At 38.2% G+C, this 23,550-nt stretch overlaps 2 protein-coding genes across 4 annotated transcripts in view; both read left to right on the top strand.

Moving 5' to 3' along the window:
- Positions 1-445: 445 nt before the first annotated feature.
- The window catches only part of LOC142334109 (odorant receptor 23a-like), an 82,810-nt gene continuing 59,705 nt past the window's right edge, over positions 446-23,550 (top strand). For all 3 annotated transcript variants that reach the window (XM_075381819.1, XM_075381820.1, XM_075381818.1), the window contains exon 1: positions 446-571. The gene's annotated coding sequence lies outside the window, so the exon portion shown is untranslated. The remainder of the gene's footprint in view (positions 572-23,550) is intronic.
- Positions 8,725-11,859, top strand: LOC142333702 (uncharacterized). The gene has a single exon (XM_075381131.1). The coding sequence runs from the start codon at positions 8,736-8,738 to the stop codon at positions 11,565-11,567; it is 2,832 nt and encodes a 943-aa protein (XP_075237246.1). The 5' UTR covers positions 8,725-8,735; the 3' UTR covers positions 11,568-11,859.

The following is a 23,550-nucleotide window of genomic DNA, read 5'->3' as shown; positions in this document are numbered from 1 at the left end:
ATGTTACGTCTAACCGCGAAGCACAATGCGACGATCGTATTCGTATTTTAAGGTAGACGATTACAATCCACCCGGAGAATAATTCCGATCCGGCGTCTATCCGTGAAACGTCTAACACAAGTAAGATTTTCGCGTACATGTAAATCATTTTACTCGCGATACGTAAGCCGAATGATCCTTATTTAATTTAACGATTAACGGATATTTTATTTTACCGTCGTGCTATCGCGATCGCCAAATATTTAAATTTATATACTATAAAAAAATTAACAAACAAACAGCCTTGCCGCATTGCGGTCTTATTTCTTCCGTTTTATATTCGTCGGTTCCGGATATTAAATCGACATCGCATATCGTCGAATGCGGTCGGTTATCGCTCGCAGAAGATAGAAAATAAATAAAGTTTTACACTTATTTTTATTTTTTATTCGCTTTATTATTTAAAACACGATACGGTTCGAGTTCAAGTCGCAGTCGGAGCAAATTTTACTTTATTCCTTTGAATTCGTCAGTTCCATTCTTCTCGACCGAATTTGGTTCTAAGTGTACATCGACATTATATTAATAATCGGTAAATATCTTTTTTTATTATTATTTTTATTTTATCTAAATTTATTTATTACCTTACATTAAGCTCGCTCTGTAACAAAGTTTAACGATTAACATATATTTTATTTTACCGTCGCGCTATCGCGATCGCCAAATATTTAAATTTATGTACTATAACAAAATTAACAAACAAGCAAACAGCCTTGCCGCATTACGGTCTTATTTCTTCCGTTTTATATTCGTCGGTTAAGGATATTAAATTAACGTGACTGCAGTTTCACCGAAACTAATGATATTCATTATAAGTACAACTACTTATTCGGTAGATATGCCAACGGTATATTCGGCTTAGCAAATAAAAGGCTTTCCCTGGTAAACGTGGCAGAAAGTATTTGTCATTTTTGGAAACGGCTATGTCACTTTTGAGTTCATTTTCTTTTTTCAAGGTCTCTTGAAGGTCTCTTATCTCGATTACGATAAGAAACGTACATAATATTTTGATGTGAAGCGCCTTAATAAATGATGCGATCTCTGTCGGAAAATGAGAAGGGCTATAAGTTCATTATCCGGCGCTCGTAAGTATAAATCGTATAGATCTACGGTCGCAAAATTAAATACGTGTCGATTTACTCTTGTAATTATATTTACGAATCTCCGATCTTTGGTAAAAGTAATATTCGGTAATTCTTAAAAAATAACAACATCCACCTTTACGTAACCGGACGTAGGAACTGTTTTCGCATAACTCGTTACTTCGGCTTTCTATATCATGCTTCCGATGCCGTTTCTTATAAATTGTCAAACCGTTTCGAAACTCTTGCCGCCGATTTATATAAAATACCGATTAAAAGTTTCATTTACGTAAACATTATTATTCTGTAAAAGAGTTTTTAAATACCGATTAAAAAAAGCACGATACGTAAGTACGTGCCGAATGTAATTTTCATTTGCGGTTTCCGAAACGTAAACTATTCTATAATAATTTTTGTCGATTCGTATATTTATATTTAAATAGTCGATATCGAATTTAAACGCATCTATTTTATTTTTTATCTTATAATTTGTTTTTATATTTGTAATTTACATTAAGATTGACACGGAATGCAAAGTTGGCGGGAGTTTGCAAATTCTCCCTTCGGATTGCAGAGCCTGGACAGTGTCCCTTGCTGCTGGGTGATTCTATCGGGCGTGTTTTTAAAGGTTTACTTTATATGACGGGTCTAATTTTTCAATTTTTGTCTTTATTTTATATTTTTATTTTAAGGAAGGATTTAATTGCATTCCAATCCGTTGTTAAACCAGCGTTATCGATCCCATGTCATGGGCCGACCGCGGAAGGCTAGGTTTTTGAAAACCTGTCCTCCCGACGTAATTCCCCTTCAGACCGTGCACTGAAGTCCTTTCGGTGCTAACGCTACATAGGCTAGCAGGAATACGCCACAACGGGGCACTAACTATATGGAGGTAGCAATGCGCCGAAGGAGTCGCAATCGCTGATTTAAACTAATTTAATTGTAAGTTTTAAGGGAAAGTTTAAGTAGAAGCTCTTCACCTCTTCTTTGTTGGCTGCCCTTCAGGACGCATCTCTGCTGGGCTCTTTCTCGGACTCCCGTCCGGTACGTTGGGTCGCGTAGACGGTCTTCTCTCTTCTTCTTCCTCTCTTTCTGATGATCTCTTCGTTCTGATTGACACGATCTGTATAACGAATTACCTTCCCGTCAGAATGAAAATGTATTTATTCGTTCGTAAACGCGATAAGAAAAGCGCGGTATTTATTTTTTTAAGCTTTTCTTCCGGATGTAAGGTCGCTAGGTTAAAATACGGTAAAAAATAAGGCGCTTAATTTTATTTCCTTATTATTTTTTTTAAATTTTATCCTAAGGAGAAAACTTTAAGTAATTTTTAAACAGAAGATCGCTAGAATATCGCATCGAGAACGACACGTTATAATTTTAAAAACGCATCAGAAAATATATAACGCGACCGGTAGATCTCAGAGGTCATTTTTTCTTTAAAAATAATAAATCGTACGACCTCAAAAGAACGTCTTTTATAATGATAAAATCGGCTAGTTAAGATATTTCCTTATCCGACCGCTTAACCGCAAACATAGTAAACGTCATTTTACCGTAGCGATTCGCGAGCGATACACCCGTGCTTATTCTGCCAACTTTAACGTAAAACGAAAGGTAAATAAAATACTAAACGGAATTATTGATCGTAATTAAAAGATCGGATTAAGACTTTGCCGTACGCTAGCACTACCTTAGATCGCGGCATGCGGGTTAAACTGTAAACTAACGTCAGCCGGTCGCTGCGGTGCGAAACGTAAACGGCGGCCGGACCGCAGGAAGAAGGGTGCGCGCAGCAGCCGAGATCGCTCGCAGGGGAAATCGCATACCGGTCCGAGCGGCGGACTGGTGACGAAAACCTTCCCTTCGACGCTCCTCACTCGTACCCCTTCGTATGTTTTTAAGAACGACACTAGCCGCCGATTCGGAACGTAAATTTCATAAAAATTCATTACGCTTAAGTCACGACGATGTAAAATTTTATATAAATTTTAAAACGGTCACCGACAAACTTCCAAAAGCCGACGAAAAAGGAGCCTCCTCTCGCGCTTTCGAATTACAGAATTACCATCCCGATCGGACTCGGCGTTTAATTTTTCTTGACGTAATAAAGGGTTACCGTAATCGAGCGTCACCCTGTCGTCGGTAAAAAAATAAGTACGTAAAAATAAAGTAATCGGTTCGAACGAGAAGAAATAATTTTTTTTTTGGAGTCGTCAGTCGGCAAACCGATTTTACGTTAATTACCGTTCGGCTTTTTCGTTCCGATCTTTTAACCTGAAAACCTTTAGTGCGTCCTACGTAATCGATCATCCGTTTCGTAAATTTCATTTCTTTTTTTTTTTTTGAACGCTAAAAAGTAGAAAGAGTTTTTACCTTCCTTCTCTCTTCGGATACCCTAATAATCCCGGCACGGATGCTCGTTCATCTTAAAGAAGATAGCCGTGCCGTTTTCGGAAGCGAGATAACAAGGCGCTTGAAATTTGTTTATTTAGACGACCGATAATGAATTCTGTACCGTGTGAAAAATACCGCGCCAGACCGAGACTTGAATCTTCGGACGATAGGCGAAGACGCTGCCGCTGCGCCACGGAGATCATCCTTACGCGCGTACGTTAAGGATAACAAAGTAAATTAAATAATCCGCCGAGAGCGATTCCGTTACAGCAAAGCCGTCGTGGAAAATTTTAAGGAAGGAAAGAATAATATTTACATTTACCCGATAAACGGATTTGATAATAAAATAAGGCGTCTGTCACCGAGCCGGATTAAAATCCCTTCTAACTTAAAAGCGGATAATAACACTAATCGCATCGTAACATTCTTTAAAGCTCTTCTCGTATTTAGAAATGTTGTCCGTTAATTAATTAAAAGTCCTGGTGTAAATTTAATTTTAACGGAAACGTATACATCTGCTACTAGATGTTTTAAATATTTCATACGATGTAAAAATAGAGAAAAAAATGATACGAATATAGATAAACGATTACTATAACGTAAATTAATAGGTTAATAATAGGATAATAATATATATAATTTATATATACACATATTTTACTTGTAAAAAAAACTATATTATTTTTTCATACGCCTGAACGTTGGAAACACTAAAGAGAAAAAAATTTAGTCAAAATGTGTAACGATTTTAACGCTTTGAAAATAGGATTAGAATCAAAAATATTTTTCTTAAAATTTAAAAGCAGATGAGCGTTTCAATCGTTAAACGATCATCACCGTTCGACACTATATCTAAAGAAAAAAAGGGAAATAGATTAAATAAATGTAGAGTTATTTGAAAACAAACGGAATTTATGACGCACGCAATACAGAAAAAAATGTTAGAATAAGAATAAAAAATAACAGTCGCCGTTATAGGCGAATTAAATAGAAAGCGGAAGTTTAACTTTTAGATAACTTAATCGATCACCCGATTTGACTTGATGCTATACTCTTACGAGTATATCGACGAATAGAAGAAAGAAACGTTAAAATATATCCCCTACCGTGTACGAGAATTTAAGATTGCGGTTAACCTATCTCGTAACGTTCAAGATTTAAAAAGCTATATTAGATATCCATTTCTTATCGCTGTTCGACCGTGAAGTTTCTGCCTCGCTTTCGACAAACTAAGTTTCACAAACCGTCTGATAACTGTTTATTCTGTACGTTTTTTTAAACTATTGTATCTAATAAATTAATTAGACGACCGGTTTCTTGGTCTTCTTTATCTACCGATCGAACCGAATTATTTGAATAAAATCTTTAACGGTGCTATTACTAGCGATACTGTCGGTCGTATATATTACTATTCTCATCTGTTAGTAGTATACGGTTCGTTCTTCGGGCAGTATAGTTTCGTTTTTTGTTATTTTGTTTTCTAAAACGCCTTATTCCATCGAGGAAAGGATAGCTTACAGCAGACCGCTTATGCGCGTTCTGGATTACAAAAACATTAAAAAAGAAACATTGTCGTCGGAAAAATAAATCCGATGCTGAATTTCACGTCACACCAGGAGTTAAAGCGAACGCTCCGATAATTTAATCCGATAGCCGACGGTGCCCGATACGGTGTGTCGAAACGGTACACCGTATACCCGTATAGTTACGAGTATACGGTGTGCTGTTTCCGTAGCGAGGCTGATATTTTTTCACCGGACTGTCGATATACCGGTGTACCGCAGAATCTTCGAACGATTCTACGCTCGATTACAAATCGTGAAACACAGTACAGCTTCTTTCGACAAGACGAAGCGACTTGTCGTAAAGGAAACGATGCGCTTACGGCTTTTACAGAAGAAGTAACTGTCAGCAGAGGGCGAGGACCTCCGCGTCCCCCAAATTTGCCTAGTCGCGAATTCTTACTTCGGGCTAATCGAAGGATAGAGTTTACAGATCGAATCCCTACACTATCGATGAATTGAAGGCGAACATTTAAAAGAAATCGACGGCATTTACACCGCGTCAGTTCGGTTTTGAGTCGCTGATCCCCGTTTAATGAGCTAAATAACGAACGCTCTATTCTAATTTCAATATTTCTTTCGGTTTACCTTTTAATTTTAGGATCTGTAAAGGAAAAAAACATTTTTTAACAACCTAACGCGGTTAAAAATAATTTTTACGCGGAAAACTAAATCCGCAAGCGTATATAATTTGTTACGCGATAATAACAACGACTTTAAAAATTATCAAAAGATTCAATTTCTTTTAATATTTTAAAAGGAATTAACCGAATGAAATCGGTGTTTAATTTCAGAGATTTATAGATAACAGAAATTCATCCTATTTTCAGCAAGAATCACGATGTAAGACGAAACGTTTACGCTACCGGTATCGAATCGTTGTTTATGATATTCGGTAACATCGCAGTAGTAACTTGTACTTGTAATTCTGATTATCTATTTCGACGGAAAATCTAAAAGCCATTTAGCGGATACCGTACTGATAAAACTGTTGCTCTGAAGAATTTACAATTCGTTTATCGTTGTTATTGTCGCAAGCACGAATTTAATAAGCGTAGGCAGAGCGACCAGACCGGCTAAACATCCCCTGACCGCCGACAGGAAATGCAAGTAAACATATAGCGCGGGAGAAGCCGCGACGGCGATGCTAGTTTATATATATTAAAATAAAAATATTACGTACAGTCAAATTTGAAGAAAAGTATTTCTTCAAATATACTAAACAAATACCTTTTCTTATGACGTTCATATTGTGCGCATTAAAAACTCTACCCTGTTTGACGATTAACCTTACTTTTATAATACGTAATACAATATAATACCTGAAAAGCGGAAAGAAAAAGAACGGAACGTAAGGAAAATAAAATCTCTTAAAAATAATTTCGATAAACGTTTTTTTACGATTAAAAAAGAAAATATAATTCGTTCTTATAAATAAGAAAAATAAACTTATAATCGATACTAATCGCATACGTAAATAGAACACAGGAAATAACGTACAGGATGAACGGCTTAAAAATTACAAATATGTTGAAACCGTCTGTTTCTTTTAACGATTTCGAATTGATTTTTTTACCGAACATTGCGTTTGCAAATATTCAACGTTTTGTCTTCTTCTGATTTTGTACGAGCGATTTAAGGTTTTTTAAACACGATAAAATTACATTCACCGGTTCTGATATATACGAACAGCACTAGGAAAGTTTCCCGATACGCTTTATTATAATTTTTCAAAATAATTTCCGTCGCGTATTTTACACTTCTCCGACATTCGAAACATATTGTCAAAGAAACCCTGCCGGTTTCCGTCGCAGATCTGGGCCGCACTCATCGTCCTGAACCCTTAGGAGGTCACAATCCCTCGTAAAACGCTTCCCTTTCGGTCTGTTCTTTACCCGTGGAACGGCGAGAAGTCACACGGAGCGAGGTCAGGACTGTAGGTAGGGTGCTCTAACGGCTTTATTCCGGCGCTTGAGCAAACTTTCGAGCGGCGCGCTGCAGCGTTATCCCGGTGAAGAAACCGTATGTCCGCCTTCAGTTTGGGCGCAGCTTCTTTAGAGCTTCGACAAATTTAGGCAAGCGTTCCTCGATATACCGCTCTCCTGTAACTGTTTTCTGAGTTTCCGACACGACTCGCTCCAAAACTTCTCTCGTATTAAAAGATACGGCCACCGTTCGCTTCTTCACCGATCTGGATCTTCAGACACCCACGGGAGAGGAGGTCTCCTCGTATTCGAACTCCCGCACTTTGTCGTAGGATGAGAACAACCCTCTCCGAGCGCAGTAGTCATTTCCTCTAAATACCGACAAACATTCAACCCGCGTGCAAAGCCGCCCGGAATTTCAGTTTTCGACCGCGACGATATCACTACCTCTTTTCACCAACACAGGTAAAAATGAAGGCGGCGACTAGAGCGGCTTCGATGCGTGTAACACGAGCTAACTTGTAACCGCCTGTGATGATCCGTCCCGTCGTATCGCAAAACTATAGGCCCGGTGCATTTTGTTAAACGATAGACGATCAAAATTCTAATCTTGGAAACCGATGGCGTTTATCCGAATTATATATTTTACTTCGGATTAAATTTTCGATTGACGGCGACGCGAAGAAGTTAAATACCATCGATTACTTTAAGTCGTGCGTTTAAAGAAGTAACAATTACCCGTCAAATTTATATAATTATAAAATATATTTATTATTAAAATATTTAAAAAAGCTTGTCGAAAACATTACAAGACACGATCCATTTATCCGTTTCTTTAGTGAGTTTTCCATTAACGATGTTAGGTAGTTTTATTCGGGACAAAATTTATTAATTTTGTCGGTAACTTCGTAAATTTATACTGCAAACGTTTAAATTTGCTCGAAAGTTTTAAAAACAATGGTAGACGGACGTAAATTACAAGTCGGTTCGAAAAGACCAAAACACGTTTGTTTCTCTTAATGCACAGCAATAAGTTTTTAAAATATAATCGCCTCGCAGTTAAAACATTAAATTCGTAAAACGATGTTTAACGAGTTAGCGGCCGTTGTTAAACGTTCTGAATAAGGAAAACGTTATTAAAATGTACATTTATAGCCTCAGCCCGCGTCCTTATCCTGTACAGTACCGGTTAAATAAAACAATATAATTCTAAGTATCTTTATTCCTATTTGATTTCTCTTTTACGATGACACCGTACAGTAATATCGATTTTAATCTATAAACTTCCGAAAATTGAAACCGTGATCGATATAAATAAATATTCATTTATTTTATTTCGTTAAATATATTTGTTATGTTAATACAAGTTTTTTGTGTCTGTTTTTCAGACGGTCGATTCATCGCAGACTTCACCGAGTATTGAAATTTTCTAATTTTGGAAATCGATTAGCAGTTACTGAAATTTACGCGCTAAAAATAATATAAATATGTGCTACGAAAACATTTTAAAATGTATCGTAAACGACGATGTAGAAGAAACGATTAAATTACTCGAAAGAAATAAAAACGATTTTAAATTTATAATAACGGATTTTAAATTGTATTATTTATTTTACAAAGTAAAAAGTGAAAAGATGATTAAAATTTTATTAGATTTTTTTTTAAATAAGAATATTTACGATATTTCAAATATTCAAACGTCGATTATTAACGTTTGTATTACGCGCGGAATGGATATCGATGTAATAACAAGATCGATCGATAGAGGTGCGAGTATAAACGACGTCGACTTACAAGGTATATCGCCTTTATTGCGATCGATAAAATGTAAAAGAGATATAAATTTTATAAAAGAGATTTTAGAAAAGGGTGCGAACGTCAATCAAATATGCGACGACAACGATGAAAATACGATATTGCATTTAGCCGTCAGCGATTTTCGCGATGACTACGACGATTTGAAAATTATCAAATTATTAATAGATTTCGGGGCGGATATCAATGCGCGGAATCGTGCCGGTGAAATACCTTTAATGAGAGCGGTATCGTCGACCGATGAGGATTTATGGTTCGAACTGATCGATAGAGGATCCCGAGTCGAATCTAATATTTTATTACGCGTATTATGTAAAAACAGAAGTAAACGATTTATTCGTAAATTGATCGCCAACGGAGCCGACGTAAATGCGGTCGACAAGGAAAAGTATTCGCCGCTATTTTTAGCGCTAAAAAATAACCTCGGTTACGAATGTATCTACGGTTTGATGGAAGAAGGCGCCGATGTTAACGCGTACCGCTGTTTTAACGCGGACGAAGGTGACGATGACGACGTCAATACGCCTCTAATAATGGCTTTGTACGCCGATACAGATAAAGAAATAATATGCGCTCTTATCGATAACGGTGCGGATGCGAATAAGAGTAGCAATAGCGGTATAACACCTTTGCTGTGCGCGATAGATAACGATTACAACGTAGAGGTAATCGATAAATTAATCGATAATGAAACCGATATAGGAAAATCAGCTTTCGATGGAATTACACCTTTGATGAGCGCGCTGATAAAGAACGATAAAGAAATTGTTTGTAGATTAGTCGATTTGGGAGCCGACGTAAACGCGGTCGATTATCACGGTAGAACCGTTTTATACTGCGCCGTTATGTATACTTTCGATCAGGAAATAATCGATTTGCTCGTTAATAAAGGAGCCGATACGTTTAATATTAACGAATGCCACGATCGGTTTTGGTTCGATATAGCGTTTAAGAAAAACGATGAGAAATTCGTAGCCGAAATCGTTTATAACGCAGATAATTTTAACGTTACGAACGAAACGGGTCAAACCCTTTTAACTCACGCGTTAGAATTACGTACGAGTAGAAATATAATTTACGATATAATCCGTAACGGTGCGGATATAAATTCTCCTAACGATTACGGATTTACCCCTTTGGTTTGTGCGACGATGACGGATCGGGACCTCGAAATCGTTATTAAATTTATAGAATCCGGAGCGAACGTAAATTATCAGGACGAAAAAGGAAGAACGGCTCTGATGTACGCTTTCTATTCTCCGGTGTTTAAACGACTCGTTAAAATATTTACCGATAAAGGTGCAGATATAAATATTCGCGATAACGACGGACAAACGCTTTTAATGACGGTACTGGACGATATAAACGATAAAGAATACGTGGAAGTTCTTATCGAACACGGAGCCGATGTGAACACGAAAAACGATAAAGGACAAACGCCTTTAATGTACGCAGTAAGGTGTTATAAAGACGCTAATAAGGACGTTATCGACTCGTTAATCGAACACGGTGCCGATGTGAACGCGGTAGACGACGACGGACGTACCGCTTTATTTTACGCGTCTAGCGTCGGTACCGATGAAATTTTTCAATCGCTTTTAGATCGCGGTGCTAGCGTACACCAGACTTTAATAAACCTTCGCGAAAGCGAAACGCCTTTAATCGACGCTATACGCGGGGAAAGAGACGTAAGAACGGTAATCGAATTTTTAGGCGGTAAAGAAGACGTAAACGAAATAGATCAAAGCGGAACGACGTTTTTAATGCGTTTAGTAAGCGCGCATAAATATAAACGACTCGCGGTTACGCTGATTCGCGATCGTTTGATCGCTTTAAAGAAAGATTTACGACAAATAACCGATATTCTCAGTTGCGCCGTGGACGTAAATTTTATGAATACGTTGATGCGGTTATTCGGTACGGATATAAATAACAAAGACGACGACGGAAGAACGCCGTTAATGCGCGCCATCATCAATAAAAGGGACGTTAAATTTATCAGGAATATGATAGATGAAGGTGCGGATCCGAAACATTTAGATAACGAATTAAATTCGGCGCTTCATTTCGCTTATTCAGACAAAATCGTTAAAACGTTAATAATACACGACGACGTTGATGTTACCGCTAAAAATATTTACGGTGAAACGCCTTTACAGCGCGCGGTAAATAGAAACGACTGGAGTGAATTATTAGTCGTAACGGAGTATAATAATAATCCCAACGCGTTCATTCCGCATTTAGTTTTAGCATCGTCAAAAGAAATCGACGATAATTACGACGCGGGAAATTACAATTTGTTCATCAACATATGTAAAGCCGAGGTCGATAAGATGAAGCGTACAAATATAACGGAACGGTTATCGTTTTATCAATTTTGTCGAAAACTACCTAAAACTGAAAAAATTCTAATTTCAAAATCACAATATTTATACGACCGCGCTCAAATTACCGAAGTATTTCCGGTTTATTCCGATATAATCATTACGACGACGAAAAAGTATACGACCGATATATCTAAAATAGAATTAATAAATCGTTTAAGAAGATTATATATAGAAATAAAATGCGACCGTAAAGAGAATACAAACCGACCGAGTCCATCTAGATCGTTAATGCGTTGCCATCGTCATTCAGATTCAGATTGCACATGCGAAAGTACTTTTCTCGGTTACGATATTTTATTTTGGATCTCTAAGTATTTAAATTACAGGCAAATCGTTAACTTATTCCTTTCTTCTGAATAAGTTTTATAGAAAAAAATTTGCCATATGCGGCTTACGGTTCTTTGATATCTCATCGCTATTCTGTCGTCAACTTTTAATTAAAAACACGTAATTAGGTACAGCTGTCATTTTCACAAAAAGCCTGCAGATAACGAATCAAGAAAGCTACGTCGTACGCCTAGAGTTTTAACGAATATTACGCTATCGATCGTAATTAATTTATAATAAATAAAACATCGACCGATGAAGTTGCTAATCGCTAATTTTATTTGTATACTGTAAATTAATTGTGTACGTTTCCACGAAATAAATAAATTGTTTTTATTGATCGTAACGATAAGACTATTTATTTTTTTTTTTTAAATCTTGCTTTTCTACTTTACACCCGAGAAGACTTTTTCTTTGTCAAGATATTCGCCTACGTTTACATTAAACTAAGATTACATTAAATGGAACGTAAACGCTCATTTTTACTTCCTTGTACGAAGTAAAGGAAGTATTCTGATCGCGAAAAATTTCGGTTTTCAGATTTCAACGGAAATATCCATTTGACCATCCCTGAGTCTATTTTGACTAGCTTCGGCGTGACGTATGTATGTATGTATCTTGCATAACTCAAAAACAATTAGCCGTAGAATTTTGAAATTTTGGATTTAGGACTTTTGTAACATCTAGTTGAGCCTCCCCTTTTGATTGCAACCTACTCGACCGTAAGTGCCCAAAAAAGCCCAAAACCCACAAAAAATTGGATTTTGGACTTTTTCTTAACCGCAGTAATAAGCCGTCATCGAGAGCTTTTCAACGATATATCATAAGCGGTACTTATTTTCATCGGTTGCAGAGTTATACACAAATAAAATATTAATCGATTAAATATTTTCACTTACAAGGAGAAGGCACATCGGTTCGAATCCGACTTCATTTCCGACTATTTTTTAAAATTAAATATATAGATTTATTAATAATTATTAACTTCTAATTGTAAAAGCATTTTGTCAATAAATAACAATTCAATAATAGCGATAAAAAAACGTATGAAAAAAATCAGCAGTTATTAGTGAAATAAAATTTTACGTACTTTTAAAATTGTGTAAATGTAATTTAATAGGCGTACAAGGAAGTCATGCGATGTCCATGTCAGATTTGGTGAAACATCTGATTATTTAATATTAACTGAAAATTATAATTTAAAATCGTATTATTTTTATTTACGCACATGTTTCAGTCTACTCGATAATAAATATCGCTATAAAATTCGGTAACCTTCTGTTTAATTTTTGTTTTCATTTTGTTGACGGTTGCATCGTAATAATTAAAACAAAAAACCAACATATTATTAGATGCATATAAGACATATATTTATTTAAATAGTAATAAAGAGACTTTTACTCTATCCTAATATTACATATAAGATTGTTGAATTAACAATCGTATAAATATTTGATGCTAATAAAAACTAATATTTCAGCAGTTGTGAAACGTCCACTTTATTAAAGAATTGGAGGATCGTTTCTCACTTTCAAATGAAATGAGTTTAAATGAAGTGCGGCAAAAAATATGTATATGTAATTTAATAGGCGAACAAGGAAGTCAAGTGGTCCGCATCAGATGTTTTACAAAAGTACCGTTAATGAGGTCGGTAGTGGAGAATTGGGGATCTCCGATGGAATTGTACGGGGACCGGTGACAGTCCATCTACGTTTCTGTCGAGTACTTAACACCGTATTTGTCACTCAAGACACAAAAATGAGCTCGGCCCTGAGGTAGATATTCCCCACGTCCGGAACACAACATCTACGTTCCACGTCCAGGGCGGCAACAGCTGTACTCAAGTACATTACATATAGCTGGCTAACGGGGTTCCGAGTGTTGTTTCTCGGATATGCTTTTTTCGGCCGATTTTCATCTATAGGCCGAATTACAGGACTGGACTTTGCGGCCACCTGCAGATACGAAATTCTTAACGATTATCGAAATGGATTAATACCGCCTTTAGAGCTGGCGATGTGGTGGCCACGGTCAAAGTTATTTGCAGGTGTAACGGAGACCTTTCGTCGTCCACATGCCCCCCGCGATGGCAAGCATGTAGTTAAGGTGCCCATGTTCGGAGCATGGGAGCCCTGAAAGCTTCGGTGTGTAAGGGCCTGGAGTCAGTGCAGAGACTGCGCATCCGCTCTCTGCCAGGACATATGCCGGTTCCACCGGAGTACCGGAATGGACCTTCAGGGTTGGTAGCCCTGGAGTGGGGGTGTACCCCGGCGGCTAGCCTTACTACAGAAGGGATTAATTGTTCATGGAAACTGAACAACTAAACGTGGCAGAGGGTTCACATAAACACCCTCGTCTAGAACCGGCCGTTTCGCCTGAGGCGAAACGCCGAAAGAGTGCGGAAACTAAAAGGGTTGAGATTGAGGCTAGAAAAAGCTTCCACAAAGCTTTTTTCAAGAGCAGCATTCCCAAACCAAAATACTTAGTTGTTACAAAAGAAGACGGTAATTTCTCGAAGGTGAGTCCATTCCTCATCGCTCGAGAAATAACAAAATGTGCTGGAGGCCCTGTTAAGGAAATTAGGAAAACTTTCACAGGACTTCATCATGTAGAGACTGTAAATGATATACAGTCACAGAAAATCCTAGGTCTTAAAAAAATTGGAGAACTAGCTGTACGTGTTGATCCCCACGGCACGCTCAACACCTCAAGGGGTGTTGTGGTCTGTCGGGATCTTCTTAACTGTACGGAGCAGGAAATTGCAGGAATTGTAGCGCCGCAAGGAGTATTAGAATGTCGGAGGTTGAACATGAGAAGGGATGGCGAAGTCCTACCTTCAGCATCCCATGTTCTTACATTTAACCGGCCTAGTTTGCCGGAGAAGATAAGAGCGGGCATACATCGGTTGGATGTGCGGGTATTTGTCCCGCAACCAATGCGATGCTTTAAATGCCAACGCTTTGGACATACCGCTGTTAGGTGTGAGAGGCCGCAAATATGCGTGTGCGGTGATGAAGTTCATGAAGGAGAGCCGTGTAAGGAGCCTCCTACCTGTATAAACTGCAGAGGACAGCATTCCTGTAAATCCAGGAACTGTCCTGTTTACAAAGACGAAGTAGCTGTGCAGGAAGTGAAAACCCTGCAAAAAGTCAGCTACTTTGAAGCAAAAAAGATCGTAAACGCCCGCAGACCTAGAGCAACAACAACCTATGCTCAGGCTGCGGCTGCTGTTCCTGCTCCTGCTCCAGTTGCTGTTGATGTGAGTGCAATCATCAACAAACTCGCACCTACCTTGGCTGGCTTAATTGAGAGGATAATTGAAAACAAAATGAAGCCTCTCAGCACTAAAGAACCTGTTAAGCCAAGAATAATTGTACAGCCTCCTGAAGACATATCTCCAAAACAGAAAGTCGCTCCAGTACAGAAGAAAACGGACACTAAACCTGAAATCCAAGTCCGTCTTGGTGAGATTTTAGTTGAAGATAGGAAAGTGACAGCTACAGAGTCTGTTATGGAGGCTCCCAAGCCTCCTGTAACTGAAGTGGCCTCTAAGCCTCAGAGGCCACAAAAAATTTCACAGGGGGGACGAGTGTCCCCCCTTCCACACGCCTTCCACAGGCGGTGACCGGTGCGACCCCCGTGTCGGGGAGTGGCCAGGTTGCCGCTTCTCAATCGGCGCCTGAAACCGGCGCCGATCCATGCCCGTCTCGTCGGCGGCTTCGGTGGTCTCCGATTCGGAGGCCGGAAGCTACGCCGGAGACGACGTTCTCCGCGAACTTGATGCCGTTCGCATAATGGAGAAGAAGAGAAAAAAAGGATGGCCGAAAGGCAAACCCAGACAATAATTTAATTAAAAATTAGCGAGTCGATTGTACAATGGAACATCAATGGATGTTTTTCAAACATCCATGAGCTCCAACGCTTGGTACATGATGTAGACCCGATTTGTATATGTCTTCAAGAAACGCATTTCCGCCGAAATGAAAATTTTAAATTAAAAGGATTCGATATATTTCGGCGAGATCAACCGCCAAATGTAAGAGTTAGAGGTGGAGTAGCTATATTAACATCGACTAGAGCTACCACCGAAGCGTTTGTTCTAAACACTAACCTACAAGCGGTCGCCGTTAGAATGAAGCGTCTGCTTCAGGTCACTGTCTGCAACATATACTTGCCGATTTTTGATTGGAATAAGGATGACATAGCAAGACTAATTTCCGAGCTTCCCCCTCCTGTTTTACTGGTGGGTGACTTTAACGCTCATAATTCTCTTTGGGGATCGGATCGAGTAGATCCCCGTGGAAGAGAACTGGAAGGGTTCCTGATCAATTCAGAACTTATTATTTTAAACGACGGATCAGGAACCTTTTTCAATGCCAGAGACGGATCGACGTCCTGTATAGATCTTGCACTTATAAGCGGATCGATAGCACCGAGGTACAGCTTCCATGTCATAGACGATCTGCATGGAAGCGATCATTTCCCGGTGCAAATTGTAACTGATGTTACAAGAAAAACATATCCCATTTCTAAAAGATGGTTATTTGATAAGGCAGATTGGATGAGCTTCACAGCTAGAACGATACTCCCAGAAACAACTGGAGTTATCGGGGACGATGTCGACGCCATAACAAATGCAATAATTGAGTCGGCATCGAGATATATTCCCAAAACATCTGGGAAACTTACCAAGAAACCCGTTCCATGGTGGAATGATGAAATAAGTGAAGCTATAAAAAGAAAGAAAAGGGCGTATAACGCCTTTAAGAAGCGTCCTAGTACAGAAAATCTTGTAGCCTTTAAGAAATACAGGGCGTATGCAAAACGTCTTATGATAGACTCGAACAAACGATCCTGGCAGCAATATGTGTCATCCATCGACAAAACTACTACTGCATCAGATGTTTGGGGGAAAGTGAAGGCAATTTGTGGGCGTAATGATTTTGCTCCCATAACTAGCCTTCAAGATGAAGATGAAATAAAAGACACTCCATATGAAATTGCAGAGCTGTTATCCAATCACTTTGAAAAGGCCAGCAGAACGGCCAGCAGAAGGTCTACTAAATTTTAGAACTGAGTATAATTACTCATATAATGTACCATTTAAAATGGAAGAATTCGCGAAAGCGTTGTAAAAAGCAGGTAACACAGCTGTTGGTCCGGATGAAATCCATTATAATATGATCAGGCAGCTGAATACCACTGCAAAACGCAGATTATTAGAACTTTATAATCAATATGGCGGGATGGAACGTACCCGCAGCAGTGAAAAAAAGCTCATGTTGTTCCAATACCAAAGAAAAATAAAAATTTAACAGACCCCCAATAGCTATCGTCCTATTTCTTTGACGTGTGCTATGGGAAAAATACTGGAAAATTGATTAATAATCGACTCGTCTGGGTTTTGGAAAAAGAAAACCTGATATCGCCGTATCAAGCAGGTTTTCGGCAATACCATTCTACCACTGATTAAATGATCAGCTTAGAGGACGTTATATATAACAGCTTCATTAAAAGCAAAGATTGTGTCGGAGTCTTCTTTGGTCTTCAGAAAGCTTTCGATATGACCTGGCGTCATGGTGTAATGCTCCAGATACATGAATGGCTTTCGTGGCAACCTGCCAGTCTTACTGAGCAACTATATGAATGACCGTATTTTCCAAGTACGAGTCAGTAGCGAATATTCATCTGTAAGAAATTTGGAAAATGGCATACCACAAGGTTCGCCGTTGAGCGGTACCTTGTTTACCATTGCCATTAATAAATTGATATTAGCCATTCCAGCAGAAATCAGCAAACGCGTCTATGTTGATGATCTGGCAATTGTGTATGCCAGCAACAAGACAGCTATGGTGAGGTACAAATTGCAACGAGCAATCAATGCTCTAAATGAAGTTGCAAAGAATAACGGATTCCAATTCTCACCAGAAAAAACGTGCTGTGTACACTTTTGTAGGAAGAGAATTCCTCATCAAAGTCCTGCGTTGACAATTGATGATAATCCAATACAATATAAAGACAATGTAAGATATTTAGGATTAGTATTGGATAAATCCCTTACATGAGGATTACATATACAGGACTTGAGTGATAGATGCAAAAGAGCCCTAAACATTATAATATGTTTATCGAACTTAAATTGGGGCTCAGACAAAGAGACATTATTGAGATTGTATAAAGCATTGGTTCAATCTAAACTAGACTACGGATGTATCGTATATTCATCCGCTAGAAAGTCGCATTTAAAAAATTTAGACGTAGTTCATAATAGCGGAATAAGCTATGCAACAGGCGCTTTCCGCACAAGTCCGGCGGCTAGTCTGATGTCTGAAGCCGGAATAATGTCACTACATTATAGAAGATATGCAGCAAATGTATGGGCTTTCCCTGCTCATATAAATAATAAATTGTTTACGAATCATCCCATGGCTGCATTATACGAACGTCGTGCTACCTATTCCAGACCAGCCGGAATTAGGTACCACGAATTAAGAAATAAATATGAAATTGCCATTCCAGATACATTGGCAATTTCTACTAGAGAAATACCGCCATGGCTCTTGCCAGCGGTAAATACAAGTTTGGATCTCTCTGAAGGAGAAATAAAAAAGAAACCAGCAGTGATCATCCAGCAGGAATTTTTGGCAACCGTCAGTAGCTACGAAGAACATATTAGAATTTATACTGACGGCTCTAAAACCGAACATGGTGTTGGATGCTCAATATATGTAAATGAAGAAGCCCACTTTTGGAAACTGCCAGATCTGGCCAATGTCTACACGGCAGAACTCACTGCAATTCATCAAGCTCTTCGCTACATTGAACACTATTGCGAAGAGAGAGTGCTAATATGTTCCGATTCATTAAGTGCACTCGTCGCAATTCGGAACAAGAACATTAAGGATGTCCTAATTGCAAACATCCTGTCCATTTTATACGTACGAAAACAACGAGGACAGCGATGCGTATTTGTATGGACTCCGGGGCATGCTGGTATTACAGGTAATGAAATCGCAGACGAAGCTGCCAGAAAGGCAACAGTCTGCGATGATTTGTATGCATTTCCTGTAAGAGTGGCAGATGTTAAAAACCGTCTAACAAACATAGTATGAAATAAGTGGAACGCTGAATGGAGGAGTTTAAATACAAAATTAAACTCAGTTAAAACTTCTCCTTACAAATGGAAAAGCGACTTTAAGTTGACTCGCCGTGAACAAGTAGCGGTGACCAGACTTAGAATCGGTCACACGCGATTAACAAATTTATATATGTTAACCGGCGAAGTGAGACCAATGTGCGGTGTTTGTAATAAAACACTGAGAATCAAGCATCTAATAGAAGAGTGTACCATATATGAGGACCTCAGAAAGAGGTTCCGTCTTACAAATAATATTAGAGCTGATCTGGATAATGGAAATGAAGAAAACATAGTTGCATTTTTACACGCCAGTGGACTTCTTAAAAGTCTATAAAATGAAAGTTTAAAGCTGTGGTAAAAGATACTCTAAGCGGTAGTTTATATATAAAGAAAGAATGGTATTGATAAGTTTAATTTTAATTTTAATTTCATGGTCTTTTGAGAACCTTATCTCAAATTTTAATATCGGGGCCCTTTACACCCCGTAAGTGTTTGTGATTGTCCTTGTCTTTTATGTCTTAAATGTTTTGTGTAGTTTGTGCTTTTAAATAAAATGTAAGGGCCCTTTACACCCTTACATATGACGATCCAGATGGTGATAGTAATTTCTTTTAAAGATTGTGACGAGGGCTAATGACCTTAGCAGTCGATGCCCGTAAAAATAAAAATAAAAAATAAAAAATAAAAAAAATAAAATGAGCTCGATAACGATCGAATAATAATAATTGTGGAAATTAATTCCGAAACCAGAATTTCTCGTCTTTACAGAATTTAAATTTGCACGCACAGGAACTGGATGTTTAGTCTGTTACGTTTAAAGATATTTATTTATAAATTAGAGATAATTATTAAAGTTATTTTTAAAAATAATAAATATTTTTACGTAGCGTACAACAAAATACAAAAGTAAACGATTACCGTAGAATGAAAAATCTGGATAATCGATACGATCGCTTAAAATTATATTATTTTTGGTAGTAAAGTTTTAATAAAAATAAAAACTATTTTCTTTGAAATTTGAACCGATTCTCAAAAAAAATTATTATTTTTTTAAATACCGCTCTCAAAAAGAAAAAAATAATTTCCGCTAACTCGATACAATTTTTCAAACTTATTTACTTTTTATTTTACAAACGAATAGATCCGCTCTGCGATTATCGCTTTCTTACAGTAAGTATATATATCGGTCGATATTCAAGTATAGAAACTGCTTTACACTGCAGCTCAGAGATTTTTAGAGGCAGAAAGAAATGAGGTTCGACATAGTAAAAACAAAATCTGCATTTCGGTGGGTTTTTATGTTTGTCCGTTATCTTGGAACCGCCATATTGAATAAAACTTAATTTTTTTAAATGGAAAGGTGGGCATGTGACATACGGTTTTAATTTGAAATTTTATAAGAAAAACATCGGTGAAACCCGTTTCTCGGTTAACGCCTTTGTCATCGAATTATAAGCGTTAAATTGCAATTACGGAAAAATCATTTAACAATAAAACGAGGTAAAACGTGCTGCATGAACAATTTTATCGCGTTTTACGTTCATAATGCGTACGATAACAACGCTATAATATCGGTAATAATAAACAATAACTAATAATTAATTAAACGGCTGTATCGATTGATATTATTTACTTTAAATAATACGAACGATAAAATTGTTCGTGCAACGTGTTTTACCTCGTTTTACTGTTAACACGATATTTAAATCCGTAATTCCGTAATTGAAATTTTGAACGCTGACCGTTTCCTGGTTTTCTAACCGTTAGTATTTCTGTCGCTGACTTTTAAAAGTACAGCGCTAAGATTTTTTAACACGCGTTTAAAGTCTTCACCCTACTTTTCTTCGTTTATCGTTTAATTCGGTCGTATAAGGAAAATAAGAATAAAAATAAAATTAACAAAAGATTACGGTATACAGAAATAATAAGTTAATATATAATAATTAATTTCACAATAGTGAAAATAATTAATCGGAGTAAAAACCCCTGTTTTTATGTTTGACGTACAATAACTTCGTTAAATAAATAATAAACTCGTAGAACCTTAAAAAAAAAACTTGTAAAAAATTTAATTCTGAACAAAATGGTTAAAGATAAATCGAATAAAACAAACGAAAGTTACAAAAAGTTTAAAGAAAAAATACAACACTACATTTGCCAAAATAGTACTTATTTAACGTAAACAAAAACCAAATTGTTTGTTGCGATGTGCAAAATTTGTACAAACAAAATGTACTGTTAAAAATTTAAAAAAAATGGAAATTACATGATTGAAAAAAAGAAATAAATAGATAAATAAAAATTGCTTTTCATTAATGACAGAAATACGATAAATTATTTGAAAAATTATTATTTCAAAGTCGACAATAAAACAATAATAGCCAATCAACAATGCGCAGCACTTTATCAATGTTTAAATCATTCTATAAGATAGATTACTGTAAGATATTGATTTGCCTGGCATTTCTCCCAGCTCCACCCCGTTCGGTCGTTCTAAAGCATACGACCAAACGTCTGTGCCACAAACAGCTACTGAGCCTCGAACAGTTTAGCGAACAGTATCCCAAATAGCTCCTAGAGTTAACCTAACAGCGTGAGCGGACTAAGCGCGGTGCCACACACCACCGGCTTACGTGTCCCAGCCGCTCACTTGTCATATATTTGCTAAAACAGGTAGGCGAACCCAGTCTACTACTAAAAATATATATGACATCCGTAAATAAAAATTTATTTCGAGACAGCAATTCGCCTAGGCTAGGTGCCACGCCTAGGTCGCTGAATGCAGCAAGTACCTGTCCTCCATATTAAAGCGCTTACAGCCTTAACTGGCTGGTGGTCAGCCATATATGTGTGTATATATATATATATATATATATATATATATATAGGTTAGCTTCCCACAGCAGTGTGGTAGAAGTCTTTTCCCTTATGTAAACTACTGATGTCGATTGAACAAAGCAACAACATCAAGGAACTCCCACACGGTCCGACATTGCGGCTCTGGCCAGATTGACTCGCCGCTTGTGAGCGACCAATTTTCCTCTAGACCTCTAAGTTCCACGGTGGCCCGCTCTCTGGCGCCTTCTCCAAGAGCAGAGCAATCAAACGAACGTCAGGTGTTCGTTTGATTGGACCGCCCCGGAGACGCACAGCTCATCAGCTGCCAGACGGAGCCGAAACAAATATCGGTTTAAATTTACAAGGTTAGTGAGCACCTGGGCACCCGTTGTCCTTAAAAACGTGCTCAAGGCATACCATCCCCTCAGATCCTTGTAAATTTAAACAAGGATCTTCCCTTAGTCGTGGTGTGTCGTTCCAACTGCCACGCACCCACTGCAAGCCCCTGCAGCCTCTTCCGCAGGCGGGAGATGGGCAACTGAACGAAATTTAAAACCGGTGCATTGCGATCACCGTTTCGCTCCGGTACTGGCCCGGCTCGAAACCGCATCCCAAATACTTCGGCCTCCCGAGCTCTTCTCAATCTCCCTACGGCTTCCCGAATTTTCACCGCTAAATCTGTAAGGTAAATACTGTGAGGTATATCGGGTTCTACGAACCGTGCTGTCGTTAGCCAAACTCTTTTTTTGAATTCTAGTTTAAACGCGATCGGTTTGCCGTTGAAGTAATGCCGTACTAGAGAAATACGCCGGTACGATATTCACTTTGTTACAGCTACCGCAGTAGAATATGAAATGCGTTTTCCGAATCGTAGGATTCCCCATGCCAAAACAATTAGAGCGACTTTCCATAATCTTCGAGAAACAGGTTCGCTACCGGCTACCGTTACAGTATTCGTACCGGCTACAAACGAACCGTCCAGCACGACGCTGTTATCGATGAAATTATTATCGATGCGGTTTCCCATTCGACGGTTTGGAGGACGCTTAAACAAAACAAGTTTTATCCTTATCCGATAAAACAAGTTTTATCCTTATCGTAGGTGTAGATGTGGACATCTACACCTAGGAGACGGTCCGCTTCACTTGGAGTTCTGCAACCGGCGGAATAAAAATCCACAACTCTACAAGTAACTTTTGTTTATCGTCGATAGAGAGGGCGTCAACAACGTACGCGATGAACGTACACGGGCAGTAGTAAATCTTTATGAAACGACGTTCGGCAACTTTCAACACCGATTTAGCGTCAATCTACGGTGCGGCCTATTTCACAATCCCCGGCCTGTTAAATTCCGGGGACGGCTTGCACCTTCTTCAAGAAGAATTACCGCAGTCGCTTGAAGATTTTTCCCTAGCGCTGAGATGTAAAGTATACTTCCGGCACGGTGACGCGCGTCCCCCGACTCTCTTGCCGTCATTTTCCTGAGAAACGGATCGGCAGTGGAGGTCCACATTTCTGGCCACCGAGATCGCCTGTTCTAGCAACATCTTTAGATTTTTGCGTCTGGACGGATGAAAAATATCGTGTACAAACAAAAACGCATTCTCTTATGAAATTAATCGTCCGCATTACGGATGCGTCTCAGCAACATAAGGACAGCTCTGAAGAACTAAAAAGAACAACAAAAGCGGGACAGAAGCACGCCAAGAGATGAATTGAAAATTGCGGGCTCATTTTAGAACGTTTGTTATAACCGGTACGTATAATGCCTTTCGTTCTAACGTACCGTTTCTAAATAAAATTCAATTTTTCTAATCTTTCTTTCTTTTATTTAACTCACCTTACACCGTTTTTTTTTTCAGAATTAAATTCACTACTACCGGTTTTGTTTAGACGTTTTACGAGTTTATTACTTATTTAACAAAGTTATTGTACGTCAAATATAATAAACGGGGTTTTTACCCCGATTCGTCGGTTTTCACCCCAGATTTTTCAAAAACTATGCGAATACGATTTTGGGAATTATTTTATTCGATTCTT

This window comes from Lycorma delicatula, chromosome 13 (assembly GCF_047948215.1).
Source record: "Lycorma delicatula isolate Av1 chromosome 13, ASM4794821v1, whole genome shotgun sequence".
In the NCBI taxonomy this organism is placed as follows: domain Eukaryota; kingdom Metazoa; phylum Arthropoda; class Insecta; order Hemiptera; family Fulgoridae; genus Lycorma; species Lycorma delicatula.
The sequence above is the reverse complement of the archived record's forward strand: the minus strand, read 5'-3'. Positions and strand labels throughout refer to the sequence as shown.

Coding starts and splice junctions, on each gene's coding strand:
- LOC142333702 (XM_075381131.1), top strand. CDS start 8,736: ATGGATATCGATGTAATAACAAGATCGATCGATAGAGGTGCGAGTATA.